The 20027-nt window shown below is 36.7% G+C and overlaps 1 protein-coding gene across 1 annotated transcript in view; it reads right to left on the bottom strand.

Moving 5' to 3' along the window:
- The window catches only part of LOC102826541 (cellular nucleic acid-binding protein-like), a 92829-nt gene extending 72975 nt beyond the window's left edge, over positions 1-19854 (bottom strand). Inside the window, exon 1 of the mRNA XM_006831428.1 lies at positions 19755-19854. Coding sequence (XP_006831491.1) covers positions 19755-19854 — 100 coding nt within the window. The remainder of the gene's footprint in view (positions 1-19754) is intronic.
- Between the last annotated feature and the right edge of the window lie 173 nt (positions 19855-20027).

Here is a 20027-nt window from a genome sequence, read left to right as displayed (position 1 = left end):
CTGTTGTTAAGTGGTCCAGTTGGTTCCAACTCATAGTGTCCCTATATAAAGTTTCCAAGGAGCAGCTGATGGGCTTGAACTGTTGACCTTTCAGTTAGGAGTCCATTGCTTAGCATACATTGTCACACCAAGACTCCATGAGATATACAGAAAAATAATAAAATAGCAATTTTGCATTAAAATAGACAACAAATATATTAAAGTTAATGGGTAATATGCTCTAAATTAAAGGTAGAAATAATCAGATGATTTTTAAAGTAATAAGATTTAACTATAAGCTGTCTAGAAAAGTACACACAAATCACTGAAAAATAAATGAATGACAAAAAAAAAAAAATCATAAAAACAGCAACCATAAAAGAGCTGGAGGCATTATTATGTTAAGATAAAACTACAGTGAATTTAAGAAATATTTCTAGAAACAAAGTGTCATTTCATAGTGGTAAAAAGGTCAATACATCAGGAAGATACAATAATTACAAATGTGTATGTCCAGACAAATGAGTTCTAAAATACGTGAGGTTAAAACTTTCAAAGTTTAAGAAAAAAATCCATGATTTATCAGCCACAGCTGAACATTTCAATGCTTCTCTCTCAGTAACTGATAGTAACTGACAGAGTAAGTGTTCTTAAGGATACAGAAGACTGACTGAAACTACCAACCAAATTGACCTAACTAATATCTACAGAATGCTGTACCCACAAAGAGCAGATTAAACATTTGCTATAAATGCACATGTCTATAATATACCATAAACTGGAATATATGCTATACAGTGTCGAGCATCAGGCTGACCATGTATATAGCCATTGTGGTGTAAGAAAATGTGTTTAGTGAAAGAGAATTATGGTGCCAGTCTTGGGTTTGAATCATGGCTTAGTCACTTACAAGCTATTATGCTTTGGGCAAGCTATTCAATCTCTCTGGGGCTACATGTGATGGTACTGCCTTCTTTACATAAACTGTTGAAAGAATCCAAGGTACTATTTGTAGACACATTGTATAGTGCCATTAGAACAGTGAGGAGTCCTGGTTGGACAATGGTTGAGTGCTTGGCTGTTACCCAAAAGATCAGTGGTTCAAACTTATCAGTTGTTCTGCAGGAGAAAGATGAGACAGTCTGCTACTGTATAAAGACTGCAGCCTGGGAAACCCTATGGTTTTACTCCATCCTATAAGGTTGTAAGTTACTATGAATCAGACTCAACTCTATTCCAACAGGTTTCTTAATGCAGTAAGTCATTGATAAATGATAACTATCATTATTATCAAGCTCTGTTGTGGTGCTGTATGAAAAGCACTGGACTGGTAACCATATGGCAGGCAGTTCAGATCCAATAGCCACTCTCAGAAACCCCATACAGGTCACTATGAATGAGGACCAACTTGATGGCACACAAAAACAAGAACATTGGAGGGTCCAGTGACTGGAAAAGGATACCATGTTTGGTCAAGACAAACAGAATTAATCTTTACTAATTACTTATTTTAAGTAGCTCTGGTAGTGTAGTGGTTATGAGTCGGGCTTCTAACTTAAAGGTCAGCAGTTTGAAACTACCAGCTCTTTTACATCAGAAAGATGAGGCTTTCTGCTCCTTTAAAGATTTACAGCCTCCGAAACCCTGTACAGGGTTGCTATGAGTCGAAACCGATTCTATGGAACACCACCACCACCACCACAAGTTACTTATTTAATCTTTTTAAATAAGTGACAAAAAATAACTTGTTTGTGGTAAATGATGAGATGACCACTACTGAAATAAAAATATAACAGTTGAAGAATGCAAATAGAACCAATTTTTAAAAAGAGGTAAGTAATCTCAAATAACAACATAAGGGAGCACACTGGCTTTGAATTATAAGCACTGGACTGTCAACCAAAAGGTTTACAGCTCAAACCTACCAGGTACATGGCAGGAGAAAGATGAGGCTTTCTACTTCCACAACGATGGATGTACAGCCTCAGAAATCCTATAGTGTCACTACGGGTCAGAACCAACTTCATAACACTTAACAGCAACAACAATCTCAAACAAAAATGTGGGCTACTTTACACTTTTATACAAAATGGACTGTTGATACTGTTTCCTTTATTACTTTTGGGAAATGTTAACAGCTCAAGTTCTAGAGTAATACTTAACAAGTGCACACAAAAAATACCACACACACACTTGATTCAGGCACTATACTTTGAACAATATCCCTATTAGCAAAAGCATTGATATAAAACTTTCTTCAATGAAGAAAAGCAAGCATTCCCATATGTACCCATAGAAACATAGAAAATGCTGATTGGTGTACATAAATTATTTCCAACAGTATACTTCAAGATATAGGAGTATGACATTATTTGATAGCAGAATAAATCTGAATGACAGAAAAGTGCTTAGTAGTAGATTCCAATTTGCCAAACACATGATAGTTTCATACATTATGAGTCTTTAGACCCAATCACATGACTGATTGCTAGGCAAATTAATGGATACTATGGTTTCTGAAGGCAAATGTCATTCTAGAAGAATTTGCTTCCTTATTCATTGCAAGTAATAATAATTTTTACATACTTCTATATTTTATGTATTTTACAAGGAAAATAATAGCTATATTTTATTGAGCTCTAATAAGTAGGAAACATGTTAAGGCAAATTATAAGAAATACAGATTTAGGTAATCAGTGAGCTCCCTGTTAATTGTAGATAATTTAGGTGTATATATTCAATCATCACTAGTTTTCTAAGAATTTCCTGTAATGCAGTACACACATACACAAAAAAGCTCATTTTACTCTTTTCCAGGAATTCAGACTGTATTACCTTTCAATTTTCCTTTGAGTTTCAGGAAAAAAAAGCAATGGATTACCCACAGTTCTCTTGTTTTTTAAGCCTTGCTCACAGAATTGAGTAAGGTCTTATATTTATTCAATCAGTTTTTCTAACAGAGTTACTATTCATTGTTATCCCGTAAATCAGAGTTTAAAAATTATATTTTAAACACGGAAGAAGAAAAATCTCTCTAATTAAGGATTATTCTATTGGCTAATTGTTTCACAGGAAATCAATAAATATTATATGTGAGGGAAGAGAGGGATCTCACAGATAAATAAGTTTAAAATAATATGAAATTTTTTCTCTTTTTTTTAATAACTTGCTGCAGAAGAACACTTCAGATTTTCAATGAGTTCACAAGCTGTGGGAGTTTCTGAGCACGAGATGTAAAATGCAGTTTCCGGCTTACTTGATAAATGAACACATGATCTTCCACATTAGCTAGGTACTCTGCTTAATAAATAATGTAGGCACAATACTAACCTTGACGAAAAACACTTGTCAGGGGTGTAGTCTAAGTGAGAAGTCCAATTGGCTCTCCAAATTATAATTATATCCTGCACCTACCATGTACCAAACTTTCTAAATATTTTACATGCATATTTATTTGAACTTTACAATCATTTTCCAATATGGGTAATATCATTCATTCTATCTTATAAATCGGAAAGAAAAACAAAAATGTTAATAAGTTTACTGATGTTTATATAAATACTTGTAGAGCTATAATTTAAACATTATCAATAGTACTTCAGAATTACAAGCTTAACCACTCTTCATGTGATTGGTTTAGCTTTAAATACTTACAGCAGTTGAATGCCAAGTCACCAAGAATAGGGTGAGTAATTTGATGTGCTAAGAGAACAAAAATAATTACTGCAAGATTGACATTCAATATGTCACTCAACAGAGCGTCTGTCTTGCTAATAAACCATCCTTTTTATCTTCTATTTCTCCCAATTTCCATACAAGGATGATGCTTATATCTGATATCTTTAACTTTCTAGGTGCACTGTGAATGGTCAAATGAGGCTGAATCTTACACTAAATAATCAGAAAAAACACAGAATTATGATAACATTTAATTTATATTTAATACTAGACAACAAAGAAATTTTTAAATAAACATACTAAGTATCATTTTTGAGAATCAAAATTATTATAGAATATGAAAGAACCAAATCAATGTCACAAATGGATTATTTGAAAATGATGAATTATTCTTATCAACAAGTGCTGGGTCTCATATCTAGGATGTAATTGTAACTTAAATTAACAAAAGTTCCATAGTAGATTCTTAGTTTGCCCTTCCAGATTCATTCCCAGCCTTCTGGGCCCATTTTGTAACAGAACCTCCAGGGAATGACACTCAGCTTGCCCAATGACTGCTAGTGCTCACCCACTGGGGGGCTGTGGCAGGAGATGAGAGGTACGATTAGAAATAGGACACAGATCTGCGAACTTCTTGGTCAGCAGTTCGAAACTACCAGACGCTCCGCGGGAGAAAGATGAGACTTTCTGCTCCCGTAAATATTTACAGCCTCGGAAACCCTGTACAGAGTCTTGATGAGTCAGAACCGACTCCACAGTACTTAACAACAACAACAACAACAACTCTCTCCCTACCAGGACTCTATTCAATACTGCTTCATTTCTCTGTCTGCAGCTTCAACTCCTCTTGGGCTTACATTTTCTACCACTGGTATTTAGTGGAAAATAAATCTCTCCCCCTGAATTTTTAGGCCTGTTGTTATTGTTGATAAGTGCCTTCGAGTCATAGCAGCCTGTATAGTGTTTCTGAGGAGCAGGTGGTGGGTTTGAACTGTCAACCTTATGCTTCGCAGTCCAGTGCTGATCCTACAGCACCACAATAAAAGTCTATAAGTGGTCAGAGTTTTTCACTCCTCCTAGATCTACCTGTCAGCTTGCCCTACTGTGGTGGTTTACACGTTGCTGTGATGCTGCTGGAAGCTATGCCACCAATAGATTAAATGCCAGCAGAGTAACCATGATTGACAGGTTTCAGCAGAGCTTCCAGAGACAGAAAGACTAGGGAGAAAGAAAGACCTCTACTTCTGAAAATTTGCCTTAGAAAACGTTATGAATCACAAAATATTGTCCAGAATAGATAAATCATCAGGTAAAATACAAGTAAAATAAGAGATATCATATGTTTTATAAAGTGGAAGGCCAACAAAAATGAAGGAAACCCTCAATAAGATGAATTGAAACCACAAACACAACAATGAACTCCAGCACTATGAAGATGGCTCTAAGCAATGTTTCATTCTGTTATATACAAGGTCACCGTAGGTTAGAGCCAACTGAAAAACAATTAACAACGTTTAAGAGCCCTGGGTACTGCACTGTTTCTCGCTTGCTTCTTGAGTACTCTCCACACCGGTCTAAACAGTTCCTCAATTAAACTCTTCAGATAGCCTTAAAATGAAGCCAAGTAGGACCCTGACTGATAAATATGATGCGTTTAAAAAAAACACACACACACAAAAAAAAAACAACCCACAATAAATTACAATCCTCTCCATTGTGGAATTGGAATCTAACTTCAGGACAGCAAGCAAAATATACTGTGCAAATATAGGAAGTCTATGGTTTCTAAGGAGAATCCAGTGATACTGTGATTAGCATTCCATTGTTTATTCTACAGCGCCACACCAGAGCTCCACCATGAGTGTATAGAGTTTATGAGTCTATGAGTATTTGGATTATGGTGCTGGAGAAGAATATTAAAAGTACCATGGAGTTCCAGAAGACCAAACAAATCTGTCTTGGAAGAAATACAGCCAGAATGCTCCTTAGAAGCCAGGAAGGTGAGATTTCATCTCTCATACTTCTGACAGGTTGTCAGAAGGAACATCATGTTTAGCAAAGTGGACTCCAACGTAACAACAATTGTGAGGATGGCACAAGGTCTGGCAATGTTTCATTCTGTTTCGTATAACGTTGCCAGGAGTCAGAGCCAACTCCAAGGGCACCTAACAACAACAGTAACAAGGAGTATTTTCTAATCTTTCTCATGATCACTAGCTGTACTTAGATTATTTTACAATCCATTTGTTATTACTTTGAATTTTCATAGCCTGAATTATAAGTTGTTTATTTCTTTTCTAAAGAGAAAGTTTGATTCTTTAACTCTGATATGAATAAACAACTGTAACAGAAGATACGTTTAGTCACCAAGTATTTTCTTCTTCTGCCTGCTTTTCAATTAGTTCTAAAGTCACTTCTTTGGGAAGTTTATGCCATTTACTAAGAATTATTTTGTCTTAATTACCGAGAAAGGAGTCCTGGTGTGTAGCTGTAGGATAATGCACTGGACTGCAAGGTCAGTTTGAACCTCAAGGTTGGCAGTTCAAACTCACCAGTTGCTCCTCAGAAACCCTATACACTCTATATACTTAACCTAATATGAATTTTAAATAACTCTTAAAGCAATTATGCAATACTGGTTTTACTACTCCTATTTTACAGATGATGACACTAAGTCCCAAAAGGTTATGAAATGTTCTAGAAAATCGTATTAAGTAAATATCAACATTGAAAGCCCAATTCCTCTTTCTTGTGCCTCAGACACAAGAAAGAATGACACAGGGACAGCAAGACAGAAAGGGACAGGATTAGAATTCACAAGAAAAGGAAGAATTCTACATATGCCACAGAATCAAGTAGACTAGGGGGTCCCACATTAGGGACTTGTCACCAAAGCATGACAGGAAAATTCTGAGTTAAGTTGTCACATTGGCCAAATCAAGAACAGCATGAGTGAGCCGACCTACTAGGCTCTATAATTCAGAACTCGATTATTTCTGCCTGATTAAAGCTGTCTGCAGATAGTTCTTGATCTGTAGATATTGACTATCAATATTTAATGAGGATAATGAAGCTTGAAGGTGATTTTTCACTTTTGTCAAGAAAAGGATACAGATATGAGCAGTAACCGTCGATGTGTCCTGATTAAGACAGGGGCACAGCTGGGAAATTACTGTACAGCTTTCCTGGTATTTCCATGGCTTTTACATGAACCTCCTCAAGAAGTCTTCTTTCCAAGAACTGAAAGACAGATTCAACTGTTTCTAGAACTTTCCAAATCTGCAATTCTACAGTATGCTCACAGTCAATGAGTGTCTTAAAAATCCAAGCCTAGTCAGTGCCTTATTTGTTTGCATATTATTAGACAGAAACTTGTAAAAAACAAAAGTATTCCTTTCCAAAGCAGAAGGCAAGTAAATTCATACTACATACTCATAGGATACATGGTTCTTCCCAGATAAAGTGATTTGTGAAAATAGTTTTTGTATTTATAGCTTATAAATACATTATTTATAAGCAATTTAAAATTTATTCTTGATTTAAGAAAAAAATGAGTTTTTTTGATTGAAATAAACTCCTTATATGTTACATCATCCAAACTACATAAATACATAAATTTTCTTCCCAGTTAGAAGGCTTCATGATCGTTCCTTATCCTGAAAGAAGTCCCGGTCAATAAGAAAATTGTTTCTGCCACTATTGGCCTAGCATGATGTCTACACCTATTTTTTCTTTTGAAAATGAATTCTTATCTTAGCATTTCTGTCAAGATCCACTGCCCACTTTAGTGGCAATAGGGTGATGAGGAGGAAAAAAGTCACTAAAAGTTACAATTAGTCAGATTTCCAAGTTGGTCAATCAACTGAAAGATAATGTTTTCAACAGAGGGAGGAAATCAAGTTGTTGATGTTCCATTTGTAATATACTTTCTTCTCAGTTGTTCTGATAGATTCCATACTAAACATATGTTGATAAATGTGAAAGAAATGACTGCAGCTCCTCTCTTTACAGATATTGGTCTGTTTCCTAAATGTCATTCTCCCATCTTACTACAATTCCCCCACTCCTGGCACCATCAGCCCAGGAAAGAGCTGGAACCGTGACTGTACCTCAGAAAAGGTCTTCCCACTATCTGCAGGGATTAACCTACAGATCCAACTGATGTCCTTACAGAACTCTACAATTGTGGTTCTTTGATGTGTATCAGAATCACCTGGATGGATTGCTGGGTTTTATACTACGGATTCAAGTTCATGAATGTAGGTCTAATGACTTCCATTTTTTCCCTCCCTGTACCCAAATTAACACTTGTCTATCCTTCAGCCAACTGTTAGAAGGTGGATCCTTTTACCCACTTTCCCCTCTTCTCCCATCCCTGAAAACCATCAAAGAATGTCTCATTCAGTGTGAAAATCCTTTTTTTTTTTTTTACTATTTACAGTAGTGGTCTTGTATAAAATTTGTAGTTTTGTGACTTATTTCACTCAGCAATAACCACCTTCATGTTTATTCATGTTATAAACTGTTCAAAGATGCATTGTTGTTCTTCAGTGTTGCATAGTATTCCACTGTGTGTATGTAACAAAGTTTGTTTATCTATTCTTTCACAAGCAATTAGGTTGCTTCCATTGTTATACTACTGTACTAGTAAGTACTGCAATTAACACAAGTATGTACATAGCTATTTGTGTCACTGTTAACACGAGTATGTACATAGCTATTTGTGTCACTGTTAACATGAGTATGTACATAGCTATTTGTGTCACTGTTAACATGAGTATGTATATAGCTATTTGTGTCACTGTTAACATGAGTATGTACGTAGCTATTTGTGTCACTGTTCTTATTTCTCTAGGACGTATGCCATCAAGGCCCAGTTCAAATATCACCTCCTTTCTTCAGTCTTCTTTAATAACAAGAATCATTTTCCCTTTTGTTCTAGCAAGAATCTCATTTGGACTTACACTTTATTTACTTTGGAGCTTATTCTATATCACATACTAGGTTACAAATCCATAAAACATACAAGTTATTTCTTACACAGCTGTATACCTTTCAATTATATCCAGTGAAATGTTTACAATTGACACTGAATAAATGAGTGACTCTTTTTTAAATAAAATTTTAAAAAATCTAAAACCAGGATTCAAATATTTCCAGAAGCATTGAACATTTCACAAGCAACACTTTAGAGACCTTTCAAGATATGCATGAGATCATACAACGTCAGAATTCATTTTGTAAATAATACAATCATTTAATATTATCAATATTATTTCTAATCATAGTCACCAATTCACGTAATAAGGTCAATGAAAGCCAGTTCTGTAATCTTTTCTCCACTTTAAAAATATAATCCTACATGCAAGCCTCCAAATGTTCGAAATCCGTTTCCTTTACTCATTGCCATGGAAATTTTGTGTTTTAAACTCAAAATCCTTCAAAAGCAAATATCCCATTTTTCTTGCCTGTAAGCCTGCTTCTCTCACCATGGCTGACTATGCTGTATTTCTTATTTTATTCTCAATTTCATTTTTAAATATTTCCTCTAGTTTTGTGTGTAAAAATTTTGCAAGGTCAATATGCTTGAATGTAACGCTACCAACTGCTGGTGACGTGGAGCCCCTGCCTGTGTAGATAGCTTTCTTTTGAGGATCATGCAATTGCATGAGTGTGTCTAAAAATCTTGTGCTGGAGTTAATAATCCTTTTTGAAGGATGTTTATAAAATACCAACACTTCAGTACACAGGTTTATAATCTCTAGTTCTTTCTGTTGTATCTGATCCTTACAGATGCTTGAGCTTATAACTGGGTGAACAAAGATGATGAGTAACAGGAGGGAAGATATCTGTAATTAAGTTACCAAGTATTTCTTCAACTAAATTGGTCTTACATGCCATCAAGTCCTTTCCAAGTCACAGCAACCTTATGCAGAACAGAATGAAGCACTGCCCGGTCCTGTACCATATGCACAATCCTTCCCATCTTTGGGGTGGCGAACACTATGGCAATTCACTTCACTGAGGGTCTTCCTCTTTTTCACGAACTCCCTAGTTCATCAAGCATGATGTCCTTCTCCAGGGATTGCGCACTATTGATAACATATCCAAAGGACATGAAACAAAAATCTTGTCATCTTCCCTTCTAGGAGCATTTTGACTGCCCTTCTTCCAACACAAATTTGTTTGTTCTTTTGGGAGACCATGGCCCATTTAATATTCTTCACCAGCACCATAATTCAAAGTCATCAACAGTTCTGTAGTCTTCCTTACGCAGCTACAGTCCAGCTTTTATAGATATATAAAGCAATTGAAAATATCATTGCTTGAGCTAGGCACATTACAGTCTTTAAAATCACATCTTTGCTTTTGGATACTGTAAAGTGATTTTTTGTGGCAGACTTGTCCAATGTAATATATTTTATCTCCTGAATGCTGTTTTCATAGGCAATAATTGTAGATCTGAGCAAATTGAAATCATTGACAACTTCAATACTGTCTTTTTTTATTGATTATTGATCCAGTTGTGAGCATGTTTGCATTATGTTGCGTTGTAATCCATTTAGAAGGCGGTGTCCTTTTATCTTCATCAGCAAGTGCGTCCGGTCTTCTTTGCTTTATTTCACCTGCATTATCACAGTTTGCTAGTCTTCCTCCAATCCTGATACTACAGTCTTCATCCAATAGTTCACCTTCTCATATTATTTGCTCAGCATACCAAACTGAATAGGTACAGCAAAAGGAAAGAGCACCTGCTCAGAGATGTTTTTAGGACTAGAATGAATTTGTGTGAGTATACTCATTGTAGTTGTTGTTGTTAAGTGCTGTTGAGTTGATTCTGACGCATAGCGACCCACTAAGCAGGATTTCTGATGAGGAACTGGTGGGTTTGAACCACCAACACTGGGTTAGTAGTCATGTGCTTATCCTATAGCACCACACCAAGACCCTAAACACTTTATTATGTATTGCCAAAAACAGGTTTTAAAAGGCATTACTACTTCTAACTTTTAACTGTTGTTGTTGTTAAGTATTATAGAGTCGATTCCGACCCCTAGCATCCCTGTATACGGTTTCTGTGAGCAGCTGGTGAGCTTGAACTGCCAACCTTGCGGTTCAAAGCAACTTTGCATGTCAGCACATTAACCCACATTGCCCCACACTAATTACAATTACTACATATCTACATCATGGTTTTATTGTTGTTGTTGTTGTTAAGTGCTATCGAGTTGATTCTGACCCATAGCGACCTTGTATAGGGTTTCTGAGGAGCAGCTAGTGAGCTTGAACCGCCGACCTTGAAGTTCAAATGGCTTTGGAGTCTGGCACATTAACCCATAGCATCATTGTTGTTGTTGTTGTTGTTGTTAAGTGCCGTCGAGTCGTTCCGACCCTTAGCGACCCTTACAGGGTTTCCGAGGCTATAAATCTTTATGGGAGTAGAAAGCCTCATCTTTCTCTCACGGAGCAGCGGCTGGTAGTTTTGAACTGCTGACCTTAAGGTTTGCAGCCCAATTCATAACCACTACGGTACCAGAGCTCCTGACTCTTCAATAAGTAGTATGTCTCTGGTAGTATACATAGCACATTAACCTCTGCATATTTTTTAATTAAAGGTTATGAACTGAGTGTAAAATTTGCTAAATTAAATAATATATTAAATTATTATTGTATGAACTTTAGTGTGTCACAGTAAGTGACATAAAGACAGTATAGTGAATTGTTTTATATGTCTCTCCTACCCATAATCTTTCAATACTCACGGGAGCAGCAGTCAAAAAATCAAACAACTTCCTGCAGCAGGCAAATCTGCTGCACAAGACCTCTATACAGTGTTCAAGAACAAAGATGTCAGTTTGAGGACTAAGGTACACCTGACCCAAGTCATATATTTTCAATAGCTTCATTGTTGTTGTTATGTGCGGTGGAATGGGTTCTGACTCATAGTGACCCTGGACAGGGTTTCCGAGGCTTTAAATCTTTACAGGAGCAGAATGCCTCATCTTTCTCCTGCAGAACAGCTGGTAGTTTTGAACCATGAGATTAGCAGCCCTATTCATAGGCAAGTGAAATTTGGACAGTGAATAAAGAAGACTTGATGCATTATAGTTATGGTATTGGAGAAGAATGTTGAAAGTACCATGGACTTCTAGAAGAACAAATCTGTTTTGGAAGACATGCAGCCAGAAGGGTCTGTGAAGTCCGGGGAGCGAAACTTCATCTCTCATACTTTGGACAGACACCTGCCTGTGGGCACTGCGGAGAAGAGGTTGTCCTCACTAGAAAAACTATGTTTTGAACATTTCTGCCCCTGAATTATAACCTGTTTAATAACCTTAATGGATCCCATAACTTTGAGTATGGTATCTGAGTTCTGTGTTGCATATGCAATGAATTATGGGACCCAGCAGAATAAAGAGTGCTATGGGAGGAATAATTGGTGTCATTTTATACAAACAGAGAAATACATCTATTCTAACCAATCACTGCCGAATAAAAAGTTGTAACAATAATTTCCTAGCACTAGGATGTTAGTGGAAATGGTAGGGTCTGGAAACCTCATTCATATCTTTTCAACAGAAGAGAAAAAATTAATTTTACTACCCTGTAAAATATAAAACTTACTTATTAAAGATGTGTTAAGGAACTTTGACCAAAGGATTTCAAAGTCTTAAATGAATATTTTGTCAGTTTGAAAATGATTAAAATAGTAATATCAATCAGAACATAACTGTTTCAGAACTTAAAATTCCTATCTTTGAAAAGGAATGTTGAAATCAATAACTCAAATATGCAGAAAGGGAAAAAGATACTTTGCATCTTGTATTGCGCCTAAAGATGGCATTTTCAAACCAAATTCTGCTTTTGTAATGCTTATTCTATACATTTAAAAGCAAAGTCAAGACAAATAAAAAATGTTGTGTGCACATCAGTTTTTTTTTTGCTAATCTAAGACAACTGTGACCCCTACTGTCCACATGCGACTGCACATTTAATTCTCAGTGAAAAGCTCAGCATCATTATTGAATATTCCTTCAGTCTCTAGTGCAAAAGGTCAGTAAGCTGTAAATGAATGCAGACTGCAATACTTGAGAAAAAGACAATCCAACATGATTTATAGAAAGTGCAAATGTGCCAGCATGCAATAGTTCAACTTTTTCTCCAAGTTTTCCTGAATATTACCCACAAGCATTGTACCTGCCTCTTCTGCCCCCATTGTGTGTGGTTATGACTCTACTGTAAAAATAAAATAACAATGCATTAAATTTAAAGGGCCATATTAGGAGGTGTTAATTACAGCAGCAGCTCTGGTAGCATAGTGGTTATGAATTGGGCTGTGAACCGCAAGGTCAGCAGTTCGAAACTACCAGCTGCTCCGTGGGAGAAAGAGGAGGCTTTCTGCTCCCGTAAAGATTTACAGCCTAGGAAACCCTGTTCAGGGTCGCTATGGGTCGGAACTGACTCGATGACACTTAACAACAACAGTTACAGCAGCAGCAGTCCATATTTTGGTTGGATGCTTAAATTTCTTAGCGCAAACTCTGTAGTACAAATTTATCTGTGAATGGAAATATGCTTAGCTATAAATCAAGCAGAGTAGTGGTGGTGGTTATGTGCCATGGAGTTGGTTCCGACTCATAGTGACCCTGTACAGGGTTTCCGAGGCTGTAAATCTTTACGGGAGCAGAAAGCCTCATATTTCTCCCACAGAACAGCTGGTAGTTTCGAACTGTTGACCTTGTGGACTAGTAGGTCCTGGAAATATTTGGGTTGGGCTTTTATGTAACATTCGATGAAAAAGATTAACTGGATGTTGCATAAGGCGAGGGTAATGTTTATATCCATGTGCAATTGGAATGAATAGTGTGGTTGAGAGGAATGAATAATTATTGAGTAGATTCTATATCATACTGCACTAAGAGTTTTCTACATATTTTCTTAAAGTAATACTTAGAACTTTAACAGTTTCTGGTTATCATCCTGATTTCAGTGAGTCTGAGTAAATTGTCAAAATTGACAAGGCAATTGAGTGGAAGAGCGAATACCCAAACCCAAGTCTACCTGACTCAGAAAAAGACACTCTTGGCCTTGTACCATCTCCCCACCCCAAAACATTCCACCATACTCAGTCAGAAAACAACAGTGTGAAAACAGAGGAAAAAGCAAATATAACTTCTTCAAAGACAAAAAGATTTTATGAATTCTGCATCTTCAGATATCTATCAGTTTTTGTTTGATTGACAGACAAAGTAAATCATACATTGCTGAAAGCTAGATGTCATAGTTATGGTTGTTTTTGTTAGGTGCCATCAAATTGTTACCAACTTATAGAACCATATGCACAACAGAACTCAACGATGCCTGTGCTAACTCCACAATCGTTGCTATGTTTAAGCCTTTTGGTGCTGCCACTATACCAGTTCATCTCATTGGGGAGCGTCCTCTTTTTCACTGACCATCCACTTTACCAGGGACTGGTCTCTCCTGATTGTGTGTCCAAAATATGAGAGACAAAGTCTGGCCATCCTTCTTTCTATGAAGAATGCTGGCTGTATTCTTCCAACACAGATTTGTTTGTTCTCTTGGCAGCCCACGAAACTTTCAATATTCTCCAATACCACAATTCATATTCTTCCATTTTTCTAGAGTTTTCCTTATTTACTGTCCAACTTTCACATGCTTATGAGGCATTTATCTCCATTTATTTTTATATTATTTACTGGTCCAGTGGTGAGGGTTTTTGTTTTGTTTGTTCAACCCATACCGAAAGCTGTGGTCTTTGATCTTCGTCAGTAAGATATTATTATATTACTTTAAAAAAAATCATACCTTTTTCTGGCAGGCGGTCAAGTTATTACAGATCAATTTGATCCTTTCAAGTCTTATTTAAGTTCTTTTTGGGCTGCTCAAGAGAAGATAATGTTCTATGATTAAATGAGACCCTACTGCATTCTCTACTATGTAACCCCGGTAGAGTAGTAGGTTACACATTTGGCTCCTAATCACAAGGTCAACTGTTGGAATTCACCAGCCACTCCATGGGAGAAAGTTGAGACTTTCTGCTCCCATAAAGATATATAGCCCTGGAAATCCTATGTAGGGACGTTATGAGTTGCAACTGACTTGATGGCATGCACCAGAAGCAATCTCTACTGAATTTCTTACATATTCAAGATCTCTCCACCTTGGCTGATGAGAGCTCAGAAAATTCCCAGTACTGCATGAGCCCTGGGAAGTGTCAGCTGGGTAATTATTCCTCCTACAGAATTTACAACTTGCCTGATCTCGTGAGGCTTCAATCTGTGCACTCCCAGATCTGAATTCAGCCAAAAGCCCCAGGGGACACCTACACAGTTTTCTCGAGGTCTTGATCTAGGCAGTTTTCTTTTACTGGATTTGTTGTTGTTGTTGTTGTTAATTGTTGTGAAGTTGAGTCTGGCTTATGGTGACCCAACATAAATACTCTGTCTTCAAAATTCTGCTTTTGCCTTCAAGTGTCCTGTTCCATGTCTCTTTTATTTAGGTTCTTTCTCCCTCACCCTCAGTCTGGAAATAACCTCTAGGCAGAAAGTCTTGTTTCTGTGGAACTAAATTCATTTGTTATCCTCCTTCTTGGGGATCACAGTCTTATACTGTCTGCTTCTCAGTGTCTGAAAATACTTGTTACTGTTGGTTTTGCAGTTTTTTTTCTTTGTTTTGCAAGGATAATTTCAAATCCTCTTCCTCCCTCCTGACTAGAAGCAAAAGTTAATATAATCAAATGTCCAAGGACAAGAGTAAAGAATTCATATTCAAATAGAAGCACCTTCTCAAAATCTAGCTTGTTACATTTGGGAAATGTGGGGTTCTGATCGTATATCAATAATAGTGAATGCTAGTGGAGAAAAGTATAATAAGCAAATAATATTTATTGAAATATAAGGGAGACAGATAGTTGCTAGAATAAGTGCCTAATGTGGACAAAGGCAAGAGCATGGAATATGTATACAACTGAAATGATTTGCCTTACATAAAATTATGAACACTTCACAGACATGATTATGGGAAGCAAAGTATTAGAGTTTTAAGAGAAGAGAACTTATAAATGATGGTCTAGGAAAGTTGAATAGTGCATGAACTAAGGAAATGTAGTATGATTTCCAGCAGTAGTAAAGGGCAGCTACAGGCTACAACAGTAAAGGGCAGCTACAGGCTAGCTGTCATGAATGTTAAGTGTTAAATGAGAACAAAACTGTTGTTTCACCAACCACCATCAGGAATGCAGCTACAGATCCAAGAGAGGTGAAGAGTCAAGTATAGTTAATGTTTGATCTTGGGGCTCCAGAATCATATGGCTTGTATTTTGCTTACTTATCTAATAATTCATGTATTCATTACATTTCATAGTATTGTGGTTCTGTAGGCTATGCACTGGACTGCTAACCACAAGGTCAATGTTTCAAACCCATCAGTAATTCCACAGAAATCCTATATAGGGTTGCTATGAGTCAATGACACTTAGCAAAAATAATAACAACCTTTCACAGATTTTCATGGTGCCTGGTGTGGCACTGTAGGATAAGCAGCAGACTGCTAGCAACAAAGTCAGGAGTTCAAACTCACCAGCCACTCCACAAGAGAAAAATAAGATCTTCTATTTCCATAAATTCTTACAGCCTCAGAAACCCTAGGGTCACTATTATTCTACTAGAACCGACTAGATGGCATTGGATTTGGCTTTATAGTATAAAAGACATTATCTCCAAGGTAAAGCACTGGACTGCAAGGTCGATTTAAACCACAGGGTCAGCAGTTCAAACTCACATGCTCTTCCTATATCTCTTTTAGTTAGGTTCTTTCTCCCTCACCCTCAGTCTGGAAATAACCTCTAGGCAGAAATTCTTGTTTATGTGGGGCTAAACTCATTTGTTATCCTCCTTCTTGGGGATTACAATCTTATACTGTCTGCTTTTCAGTGTCTGAAAATACTTGTTACTATTGGTTTTGCAGTTTTTTTTCTTTGTTTTGCAAGGATAATTTCAAATCTTCTATACATGGTCGCGATGAGTTGGAACCAACTCAACAACACTTAATAACAATACATAAGGTAAAGCAAACCACATCTTGAATTATTCAGTTATCTTTTTTTATGTTCAATGATCTGTAGCCATCTACTGTGACTTGAAATATGTTCAAATATCATGTTTCAAACTCAATATTTTTAGAATTTTATTACATAATTCTCAGAATTTTTTACTTTCTCATTTTGACTTGATTTGTCTCCAAGGGGGTAGGAGAACCCAAGAAAAAAATAGACATACTTTGTTTCTGATAGTTTCCTGATAGTTTGCTTCTAACACTATCCTGACACTATCCTGAAGGCACATGATGTTATCTGTAAAGCTAGTGTAATTTTATTTTCAGCAAGACAGTATTATCCTTAATCCATACTAAAACTGTGTCATTAAACATTCATACAGAGATTGTTGTGCTATTACATTCTCATTCATTTTTAACTGGTTTCTAGATAGCAGAAATCTACTATACAATGATTTTGAAATATCAAGGGACACAGCTTCCTCAGTTATTATAACATTACACATTCTAAAGATTCTTATCTCATCAATGCCTGTAGGAGTGATTGTAACACAAAAGTCTCCAGGCTGTTTCTCTATCACAAGAAGTGTCTTAAAAATCAAGACATTTTATAGTTTATTTCTAATTTAAGGAAAGTTCATCATTTGGGAGGAAGACTTCAAGTCATAATCCTATCTCCATGCTCTTGCCATGCTTTTAACTGTTAAACTATCTTTAAATATCTAAACGTATAAAGTACTATCAATGCACTGATAGATAACATTATACAAGAGAGCTTCAAAGAGTTGATGAAAAAAGTTGAATTAAAAGACAATGGAATTTTTCCAGGAACTTTTTGAAGCTGCCTCATATATCAGGACTTGAACCAAATGAAAAATAAAAACCAAGAAGTTATTTCATAAAGTAAAATCCTACCAATATCCACACTTTCTTCATAAATCATCTTCCTACTTTTCTAAAGTCATAAATTACAGAAATATACTAAATCTCCCAAGCCCCTCAAGGACAAGACCTATGTTCTCACTAACAAAGAAAAGCTATTCTTCTTGGATAGAATTCTCTTTTAAAATAAAAATCAATTCTCAAATTCTAAAGAACCACATAGTTTGAGAGCAGAAACAGGCCAGTGCATTCTTCACGTTAAGTAGTTTTCACTTTTACTGCTTTGACTGCCTTCCTGTACACATATTGAATTGTGTCCTACTCTCTCTTTTTAAATGTTGCACTAAAAATTTAACACAATTACCTAGAGAGGTTCTAACAAATATAGTCAGACCAGTGGAATTATTCACTTCTTTTGTATTGAACCCTCTCCTGCAATCTAAATAATGCCTTTTTCATATTTGACAACAACATCATAATTGGGTCACATTTTGAGAAGGTGCTGCCATTTCAACATAATCGCTCCACTCTTACCATTATGAAATTGATTATATAAACTTAGTTCAATCTATTTTATCTTTCACTATTAAAGTTCCTATTATTAAGAGCAGTATTACAGTTAAATCTTTCCACTTCCATTATATTCATATATTTTTGCTTTCATTCACAAGTATAATAATTAGATCTTTAATTTATTGATTCACTCCAGACATATTTATTAGGGGGTTTTTTGAGAGTTTTAGGCACTACCAACCACACAGATTAAGGGGGATCAGTGGTTCAGTGATAGAGCCCTCACCTTTCCTGTGGATAGCCCAGACAGATGCAGTTCCCATCACATGCAGCTATTCCCCATTGGTCAGTGGAGGCTCAAGTTTCTTTGTGGCGCCAAAGAGAGTCCAATGGAACTTCCAGACTAAGACAAACAGGGAGGAAGTGCCTGGCAATTTACTTGTGAAAATTGGCCAGTGAAAACCCTGTGGATGACAATGGTCTGGTCTGCAACCATTCATGAAGGTGACACAGTACTTACTGAACAGTGTTTCATTCTGCTCTGCATGAGGTAACCATGAGCTAGGGACCAACACAAGTGCAGTTAACAAAAACAGATACATATAGAAGCCAAGATGGCAAGACTTCTCTCTCATACTTTGGACATGTTATCAAGAGGGGCAGTCTCTGGAAAGGGCTTCATGCTTGGGAAAGAGGAGGATCAGCGAAAAAGAAGAAGACTCCCAAGAAGATGACTGACACAGTGGCAGCAGCAATGGGCTCCAATGTAACAACTGTGAGGCGGGCACAGGACCAGGTGGTTTACATTCTATTGTGTATAGGGTCACTATGAATCAGAACTGACTCAGTGTACCCAACAACAGCAGCAACCACCACAGTAGATAATACAGTAGACTGAAGAGAGAAGCTTCATTATGCAGCTCATGCACCAGCACTTCTGCAAACTCGCCCTTATCCCCTGAGGACAAGTGAAGTGCTCTCATCTGTGCTCCGGCTGCTCAACTTGCTCAGAATCCAGTGTGCAAGCTCTTAGCACACAGCACTCAGCATAACACAATTCACCTATAATTCGTCTTCTTCCTTACTGCATGCTAAGTCCTTGTCTTTTTCACTTTAACACCCTACTCAACAAGCACTGTGTCTGGATTTCAGTACTTTTTTGAAGAAATATTTGCTAAACTGGTGAACAGAGACCTGGAGCAGGATAGTCATGCACACAACAAGAATCTCTCTCCAGCTTTAGTGTAACTAAACATTATTATTTGTCTTATGCTATTAGTTGATGAGTTCATGAGCTCTAAATTCAGATAATCTTCTATATTCTATATTCAGATAATCTAAATATATTCAGATAATATATTTCTATATATATCCATAGAATTTTCTTGGATATATAGTACCTTCACCTTTTTCTCAAGACTATTCTAAAGAATGCCTCTTAACTCTGCAAAATCATCTCGCTCTGCCACGTCTCTAGGCTCTTGCACATGAGTTTCTCAGCATTCCCTTAAATGGCTGACTCTTATCCTCAACTCTCTGGTTATCTCTTTCCCGGGAAGTCTTCCCAGACATTTTTTGGACAAGGTTGGCTTTATCTTCTTATATAACATCTTTCATTTCCTCACCATAATCCACTGTGTTGCAAGTACTAGTTTTAATTGTCTTGTCTTCTACGGTCTCACCTTCATGAGAGCTAATATCAAGTTTATCATCCTCATCTTCCATCCTTAGTTACTTGATTTTTGATTAATTTATAACCCAGGAAAGAGGCAGAGGGCAATTTGAAGATATGTGCCAAGTACAGATTCAAATGAAGGGGCTATGGTAGCGTAATGGTAACGAATCGGGCTGTTAACCTCAAGGTCAGCAGTTGGAAACTACCAGCTGTTCTGTGGGAG

Source organism: Chrysochloris asiatica, unplaced genomic scaffold, assembly GCF_000296735.1.
Source record: "Chrysochloris asiatica unplaced genomic scaffold, ChrAsi1.0 scaffold00003, whole genome shotgun sequence".
NCBI classification, from domain to species: domain Eukaryota; kingdom Metazoa; phylum Chordata; class Mammalia; order Afrosoricida; family Chrysochloridae; genus Chrysochloris; species Chrysochloris asiatica.
Note: the sequence above shows the minus strand (reverse complement) of the source record. Positions and strands in the feature narration are given on the sequence as shown.